Genomic DNA, 8,412 nt, shown 5'->3' with positions numbered 1-8,412 from the left:
AGAGAGGGTCTTTGTCCACCCTGAAAGCACCTTCATCCCCTCCGTCCTCCCCCTCGCGGGGGGGCTGGGAGGTGCTGAGCCCTCGGGGGGCTGCGGCTTCTTGGGCTGACACTGGGCTTGTGCCACCTTTGTCCCAGAGCCACCCTGGGATGCTGCCAAGGCCACACCGGCTGGACCCAGGGATGGGACCACTCCCACTCCAGGCACCTCCGTGGGTGACAGGGGCTCTGCGGCACCCCGGCTGCCCCCGCCCCGGCTGCCAGCCCCCCAGCACCCCCACCCCCGACCCCACAAAGCCTCTTTTATCCCCCGAAACACTCGTGGTGCCGCATGTGACGCCCCGCGCCGGGCTGGCGCTGGGGGACACGTTTGATGTCGCTGAGGCGCTTCCTTTCCCAGCACCCGGCTGCGGGGGGGTGAAAGGCCCCTTTGAGGACGTGCCCCCCCGCCCCCAGCCCCCTCGTCCCCACGGGGACCTGCTGAGCCCCACGGGACCGACCGGCAGCGCGGGGGGGGGGGGTCACCGTGCCCGACACCCAGCCGGGCTGCCCGCGGCGGGATGCACGGGCCCCACGGCCCCCCCGCAGCCCACGCACCCTGACACCGGGGGGGATCGCGTGTGCGCGGCGCTGGGCACGGGCCAGCCCCCCCGGCCGGGCAGCGCGGGGCGGCGGCGCCGTCGGAAGTGCGGCCGTGGCGCCTCCCCACGCGGGGCCGCTTCCGCTCCCACCCGCGGCGGCGGCGGGGCCGGGCGGGCGGTGAGTGCGCGCTGCCGGGGGCGGGGGGGATGGGGGGCGCGCTGCCGGGGGCGGGGGGGCCAAGACCGGGAAGGGCTCGCTGCCGGGGGGGTCGGGGGGGGGGGGGCGCCCATCGCGGCACATCGGAGCTGCTGGCTGCCGAGGGGGCGGGCAGGCCCGGGGGTCGCAGCCCCCCCCTGCTCCCCGTTATGTTTCCCGGCGCAGTGCGGGCATGGGGCCCTGCCGCCCCCCACCCCCCACCAGGCAATGTGTGGGGCTGAGGGTGCCCCCCCCCGGGTCTGCGCTCCCCCCCCCCCCAGCACGACCCCACGCGTGTGCGGGGGGGGTGTGGGGCGGGTGATAGCGGGGCTGGTGCTGGGTCCATGCACCCGGCCCCACAAGGGGCTGCATGGTGGGTTGCGGGGGGGCTGCTGGGGCACAGGCCTGCGGGACCCCCCGGCTGTGCACCGGCTTCTCGCCCTCCTCTCCATGCGCCATCCTCATCCTCACCGCTGCAAGCAGCACCTCTGTGTCTGAGCCCTCCTGCCCTGGCCATCAGCACAGCACTGTGGGGTCTGCAGCGGGGGGGATGCGGCCAGGGCTGTTCCCCCCCCCCAACCCCGCTTGTGCACTTTCCCAGCCCTTGCCAGCCGCAGCCCATGTCCCGCGCCCCTCCTGCCTCTTCCTGGGATGCGGCCGGGATGCTCCCTGGGCTTTGCTTCGTGTGAGCCCTGTCAGTGTGTCCTCGCTGGGAGGGGGCTCAGAGATGGGCAGGGAGCATGGGGTTACCCTTCCCATCACTGGTCCCATCTGCTCCCAGTCCTGCAGGGCAGGAAGCAGCCCAGCGGGGTTACTGGTTTGGCCGCTGGTGGAGAGCAGACCCAGGGCCCGCAGCAGGGTGCGTGCGGAGGAGCCCAGGCCGTCTCACCTGCTTAAATACATTTTCTTGCTGTCGGAAAACCAGCTCCTTCTAAGCAAACCTTCCCCAGCCCTGAATACCTCGCACCTACCCCAAGCACCAAGCGTGCGGGTGGGCACCTGCACCCGGCATGGCCCCTAGTGCTCACCGAGGGGCGGCCACATGAGCTGGGGAGGTTTGGGCTGGAGGGGGGGGGCTGCCCTCAGCTTCTGCAGCAGGTGAGAAGTTGCCCCTGGGTGATATTGCCTGGGGACACGCTGAGAGCAGCAGCCGAATGCCGGGAAAGGATGAGCCCGTGACTTGGGTTCGGTAGCTCTAAAGAGAAGCAAATCAATTTTATCCCGCTGCAGCTGGTCGGAGCCCTGGTCGTGCCAGCCCAGGTGCCCCACAGACGCCTTATGGTTCCGTGTCTCTCTTGCAGGCAGGAGAACGGCAAGATGTTCGCCGTCTGCCCACCAAACGCCCCGTTCCGGGGGGGCCCGGTGCTGGGCACGGCCATCCCAGGGGCCGGGCACGGGCAGGATTCCAACTCCAACTTCGTGGGAGAGGTGTGTGACAGCAATGAGAACTGGAGCCAGCCAGCGCCGGGGTCCCCGCCGGAGGAGGGCTCCAGCCGGAGCGAAAACACGACAAATCCATCCGATAATCTGCTGTTATTAATGCAGAGACAGATGGTCCAGGGCCGGCTTAGGGATGCCGCCCCGAGCCTGGGCGCCGCGCGGCCCCATCTCCCCAAGCCGGGGGTCCGCAGCCCCCCCGAGGGAGCGGAGGTCGGTGGGGCGGGGGACCAAAACGCTGCTGCTGAGGAGGCAGCCAGGGGATGCAGCAAGCCCCCGAGCTCCCCTGCGGAGGACAACGGCTATGCCAGCAGCTCCCTCAGCATCGACAGCCCTGACAGCACCTGTGGGAACGCCTGGGACACCCCAGCCTCTGCCCCCATCCCTGGGAGCCCACCACATCCAGGGGCGGCCGAGCCTGAGCCAGGGACCCTCTTCCCGGCGCTGGCGGAGGCCGTGCAGCACCTCCAGGACAAGGAGCGCTTCAAGGAGCAGGAGAAGGAGAAGCACCACATCCAGCTGGTGATGTACCGGCGCCTGGCCCTGCTGCGCTGGATCCATGGCCTCCAACAGAAAGTCGTGGACCAGCAGAACCGGTTGCAGGAGAGTTTCGACACCATCCTGGATAACCGCAAGGAGCTGATCCGCTGCATGCAGCAGGGCCCGGCGTGCCCCACCGCGGCGGCTGCCCCCAGCCCCTGAGCCCAGCCCTCGCCCCCCGGCCGGCACGGGGCTGGCTGGTGGCCTCTCCATGCCACATGCCGGTGCACAGCGCCTGCTGGGCGCCTGGGTGCCCGCTGTCCTTCCCATCTCTCTCCAGCGTAGCCGAGAGTCCCCGAAGCATTCATCTCCATTTTCCCTCTGCATGGGAATTATTTTTCTTCTGCACCTTGTCCTGCCGGTCTGGGGACCATGCGGCATTGGGCTGGGTAAACCTCAGGACCTTGGGGTTTGCCGAGCCCAGGGTGACGAGGCTCAGCTTTTAAATCTAATTTATGATCCTTTGTACGAGCCTGGCTGAACCACATATGAGACCAGGAGGGTCTCGGGACAGCGAAGCTTTTAAATGCACCTGGGCAAAGCCCTTCAGCACAGGCTCGGGCACAGGCACAAACTCGCTTTGTGCCCCGCATCGCACCTACGCCGCTGTGCCGGTACCGAGCCAGCCCGGCCGCTGTTAAACGTGTCTTGTGCTGCCAGTGCGAGCAAGGTGTCCTGAGCCGGACGCACCCCGGTGCACCGAGGCATGTGTAAAAGCTTTGCAGATAAGATCTAAACTCATGCAAGGGAGATGGAGAGAGAGAGAGGGAGGAAAAAAATCATTCTGAAAAGTCACCTCAGAATGCTTAAAAATAACTGTAAGTGTCAACTGGTTGAAAGCCAATATGTGTTTTTTCGATTTAGTATTACAGAAGTTAATTTAGGTTTTTCCGCACAGCCAGTGTGCACATCTGTCTGTCGTGGGAGATGCTTTAACACGGTGCATGATCAGGAAGCTGCTTGCAAACTTGTGCTGCTGCTGTCTATATTAATTTATCATTGGAAAGCAAAGAAAATATTTTTTTTCTAATCTGCATTTTACCCAGTGAGGACTGCATACGGAGTACAAAGCACAGGCTTCTTAAATAGAGATTAAAAAGGAGATGCTGTGTGTGTTTGCTGTATTTTACTAAGTGTTAGTATGACGTGTGCTATTTAACTTGCTGATGTGGAAGGAGCAGCGGCGGGGGCGGTTTGGCTGCACGGGGAGTGCTCAGCCAGGAGGGGACCTGGAATTGTTGTGCAAAGCCAGGCACTAATTTTGTTTCTTGTCTGCAAAGGGAGGGTGGCGAGAGATTTCCAAGCTGCCACGTTGCCCCAGCCAAACTGCATCCTGCGTCGGAGGAGCGGAGCTGAGCGGTGGCCATGACTCTGCCAGGACCCCGCTCTGCTGCCGGGGCGCAGCGGCGGGATGGTGGGATGGCTCAGCCTGGAGCCTGGGCAGGTCCCAGCTTCCACCGACCGCAAGATGCTCCTGCACCACCACAACTGACCACGGCCGAGCCGGCAGTGACCCATGGGGCCAGGGTCTGCCCGAGCATCCTCCTGTCTGGCACTGGGCTCTGCTCCCGCCTGGGGCTGCTGCCGCCGGTAGCTAAAGTGAGGAGATGGGCAAAACTCTGTTTCTGTAAAGGACGTTTGGTGGGGAAGAGTACACGGCTCAAAGCAACCCGTGCCAGGGGCCGGGGGAGTCCAGCAGCATCCCTGCAAGGCTGGGGCTGCCTTGCCGCCCTCCTCGCTCGTGTCCAGCGCCTGCTGCCTGTGTTGTATCCCCGTCGCGTGATCGTGGGCATGTTGCGCACCTCAATAAAAGCCTTGGAGGTGAAAGAGCTGAGCCCCGGGTGGATTTGTTCCTTTATTTCCCTTCACAAGCTCGCCAGGCGCTGGCAGTGCTCGCCGCAGGGTGCTGGAGCGTGGGTGGGCAACAGGGCGAGGGCAGGGGTCTTGGCACCCTCCTGCCACTGCTGCATCCCCGGGCACGCGTGGGCTGCTGATGCGCCGGGCCAGCACCGGCAGTTAATTCACGCTGGGTTTAAAAGCCTTTTCGCTTTTTATAATCTCCAGCACGTTGCCCTCCCTGTGGCCGTGGAGCTGGTGCTGAGGCACAGCAGAGGTGCAGGATTTACCCCCTGCCCTGGCAGAGCGTGGCTGGAAGCGGAGGGACCGGATTGCCCGGGCAGCCCAGCACCCTGCCCTGCGGCCCCGGCTAATCGGGAGGGATGGGGGGGCAGCTCCGGGCAGATGGGGCTGGCAGATAAAAACACCTGAGTATTGACCCAAAGGTGACTTTGCCTCAGGCCTTGCAGCGATTAACCAGAGATGAAAAACCGAAGCTGTAGCAGGCCTTTGAACCTTCCTTCACCTTTCCTCCTCCCCTTCCTCCCTTCCTGCTTCTCCTTTACATCTCTGCATCTGTGGGAACCCAGGGATGCAATAGCCCCTTGTACAGACGCAGGGGCTGGGTTAGCGGTTCCTGACGGGCACAGTGGGCACTTCTGTCTGTCCTGCAGCCGGGAGGTTTGTCCCCAGCCCTGGGTTCCCTGAGACATGTGCCCGTGCTCGACTTTAAGACCCCCTTCCCACCTCAGCCGCTGCCCACAGAGCGCGTGCTGGGGCAGGTTTAGGGGAACACGAGCCTTAACCAGCCCTGCAGAGAGACCCAGCGCTTCTCTGTTTATCTTGGTCGAATGCTTTACACAAATAATTATTTCCAAGGTAAATATTGTGAAAATCCGGATTATTTGCTCAAGAAATGAAAGAATAACTGCGGGAGCAGATCAAAGTGGCGGATCTGCTCGGCAAGCAAGAGGCTTCCTCCGCAGTTATTGGGAGCCCCGACGCTCATGCCCCGAGAGCTGGGTTGAGATGGCCAGTGCTGATTTGCAAAATCAACTTCAGACAGATTTTTACACACACACACACACAACCCCACCCAAGCTCCAGTGCCCAAATGAGATTTGGGAATTAATTAAAAATCTGACCAACTGCAGGGGGAAAACCAATAAAGACACAAAAAGCTGCAAGGCTGAGCCTGGGCCAGCTTGGGGGAGCCAGGGCCCTGCTCAGCCCCCAGGCACACACACCCCGGGAGGCTGCAACTCCACAAACCCAGCCTTGCACCCAGCGCTCAGCTCCCTCTGCAGCTGCGGCCCCAGCCTGGCGCAGGATGGATGCAGTGGGATGATGTGCCCAAGGACCACGGTGGGGGCATCTCCATCCCCAGGGATTCCCAAGCCTCGGTGAATAAGGGGCTGGAATCAGCTCACAGATGGGTAACACGGCTCTTGGTGGCTCAGAGGAGATGCTCTGGCTCCAAACTCTTCCCCCCCGCTGCCCCCAGGTCGGTGGGCAGAGGGAGCATTGCCAGCAGGGTCTGGATCAGGCCATTCTGTGGGGCTGGGAAGGAGTGGGGAGCCATGTCGTTGCTTCCCGGCACAGGGGGAAAAGGAGCTGCAGACCCCAGGGCATGTGAGCTTGGATTTCCGTGCACGACAGACAGGGGCCTTTGTTTTTAAGGTCTCCTCTGAAAGTTTAGTTATTATTATATTAAATCCCTGTAACACTGGACTGGTTTTACTGCACAAAGCAAGATTTGGCAAACGTTGCCTTTCTTTGAAAGTTAAAATAATAGCATTAAAAAAAATCAAGTATTTATGAAGCTTTGGAGGGAAATATTTTACCTTGTAATTTGAATCCAGCCCAACTCCTTCCAGTATTTTGTGGGCTTAAAAAAAAAGTCTTTAAAAATAAAATCAAATTATGTGATAACTGATGCCATGAAAGTACAAAAGAAAATTAATCATCTCAGGCCATTAACATCCAGAGATCCAGACTGGGACACACTTAAAGCATCCTGGGATCTCCTGTTTATTATGTCTCGGAGACTTCCAGATCTCACGTGTTCGGTTTACAGCGGGAAAAGGGCTTTTCTTTGCTCTCGGCGGGCAGGGTGACCCCAGCTGGGGCTGCTCCCCTCACCCTAAACGCTGCACCCAGGCAGCACCCAGCACAGTGAGGGGCTCCGTGCCCCCAGTCCCACCGCCACTGTTCCTTCCCACCACCCCCCAGTGTATGGAGGAGTGAGGCTGCCTGGAGAGATGATCTCAGCCCTTATAGGATCCATATGTGCCACCGTGCCGAGAGCACCTGCTGCTGCCTGGGAGGTCCAGGAGGGTGGTGGGGAGCAGAAAAGCTCTGTCCTTGCTGTGCCCTGGGCACGGCTCAGCTGTCCCACACGTGGGCATGTGAGCCAGGCGGCTGAGAGCCTTTTCCACGCAGCCCCTTATCTGGCACGGAGCAGCATGGATCCTGCAGCATCCTTCAGATGGCCGGGAAGCATGGATGGGGGAGGCAATGGGGAAAAGGGAGGGGGTCCAGGGCCAGGGCAGGGGTCAGAGAGGACCTGTCCTGCCCCTGCCTGGCGAGCATTGCCTGTGGGATGCCCAGACAGGCAGCCAGGAGAGAGCTCTGAGCATGGGATGCCTTTGCTGCTTCTGCCCCTTAGATGCTCCTTGCCCAGCCAGGCTTCGTTCTCTTTCAGCCCCAGGAGAGCAGCACCGAGCAGCGGGCACCCAAGGGCCAGAGGCAGGTCCTGAGGGCTCATGTGTGGCCCCAAGCCTCGTACATCCCTCCTCTTCCAGCAGCATCTGCTGAGACAGACCCCCCCCAGCTGCTGGACGCCCCCCCGCAGCATTTGGGGACTGTCCCAGAGTGATGCCAAAGCCATCCCGCAGCCCTGCACCAGCGATGCCGAAGCCATCCCACAGCCCTGCACCAGTGCTGCCCTGAAGCCGATGTCCTTTCTCCCTCAGTGGGGTGACAAACTGTGTCCGGCATCGGGGTCACATCCTGCACCGCGCTGGATGAGGTGCTCCTGCACCCTGCGAGCCTCTACGCAGTCGATGACCTCTGCAAAAGCTAAATATAAACCCCACAGCACTCAGCTATTCTGTGCCAGCCGAGCCAGGGCGCTGCTGACATTTCAGCTTATTGGGGCAGCAAGTATCACGCTGAGGATGCAGACAACACTGCTCAGCCCTTTCCCTACCCAAGGTGCTCCGGTGCATGACTGAACCAGGATTCACATGATTTTTCAGGCTGTTCTCTGATATTTTGAATGTAATTTAAAATGCATTATGTTGGTGGTATAAATACAGTCACTTCAGCTTCCTGCTTGAAACAGAGTGAAGCAGCACCACCGATGCTGAGAGCTCGGCGTGGAAGGGGGCTGCAGGCAGGTTTGGGAATATTGGGGTCTTTTCCCCCTCACACCTGTACTGCTAATGCATCAGGACATATCACAAAACCCACTGCCCTTCCAGGGCATTTCTAAAACCTCAGGATGCATTAAAACCTGGGCATCGTCCCAGCTGGATGGCGCAGGTCACGCTGCTGCCATGCCCCCATGCACGTGCAGCCGGAGCCCCCACGGTCCCACGGAGCCGAACCGTGCTGGGACACGACCCTCCTCGGGCAGGCAGGCAGCTGCATGCCCTGGTGCAGCCCTGGCTTGGCGTGCGTGTCCTCCTCGCCCTGGCTTGGACGTTTCTTTTTTTCCAGAGCTGTTTCCCACTCGTCCTTTCCAGCAGCAGCGGGATGGGCAAGACCTGGAGTGCTCGGCTCTGCCACGGTATCTGATGAAAACGCAGTTTGAGCCTGC

At 61.3% G+C, this 8,412-nt stretch overlaps 1 protein-coding gene across 1 annotated transcript; it reads left to right on the top strand.

Moving 5' to 3' along the window:
* The first annotated feature begins 644 nt into the window (after positions 1-644).
* On the top strand, positions 645-4,587 carry C3H1orf216 (chromosome 3 C1orf216 homolog). The gene is made up of 2 exons (XM_037381977.1): positions 645-758; positions 2,078-4,587. The coding sequence occupies exon 2, from the start codon at positions 2,094-2,096 to the stop codon at positions 2,913-2,915; it is 822 nt and encodes a 273-aa protein (XP_037237874.1). The 5' UTR covers positions 645-758; positions 2,078-2,093; the 3' UTR covers positions 2,916-4,587.
* Positions 4,588-8,412: the final 3,825 nt, after the last annotated feature.

The sequence above is a fragment of the Falco rusticolus genome, chromosome 3 (assembly GCF_015220075.1).
Source record: "Falco rusticolus isolate bFalRus1 chromosome 3, bFalRus1.pri, whole genome shotgun sequence".
Taxonomy (NCBI): domain Eukaryota; kingdom Metazoa; phylum Chordata; class Aves; order Falconiformes; family Falconidae; genus Falco; species Falco rusticolus.
Note: the sequence above shows the minus strand (reverse complement) of the source record. Positions and strands in the feature narration are given on the sequence as shown.

Excerpts from the sequence above, each read along its gene's own strand:
- C3H1orf216 (XM_037381977.1), top strand. The coding sequence starts at position 2,094 with ATGTTCGCCGTCTGCCCACCAAACGCCCCGTTCCGGGGGGGCCCGGTG.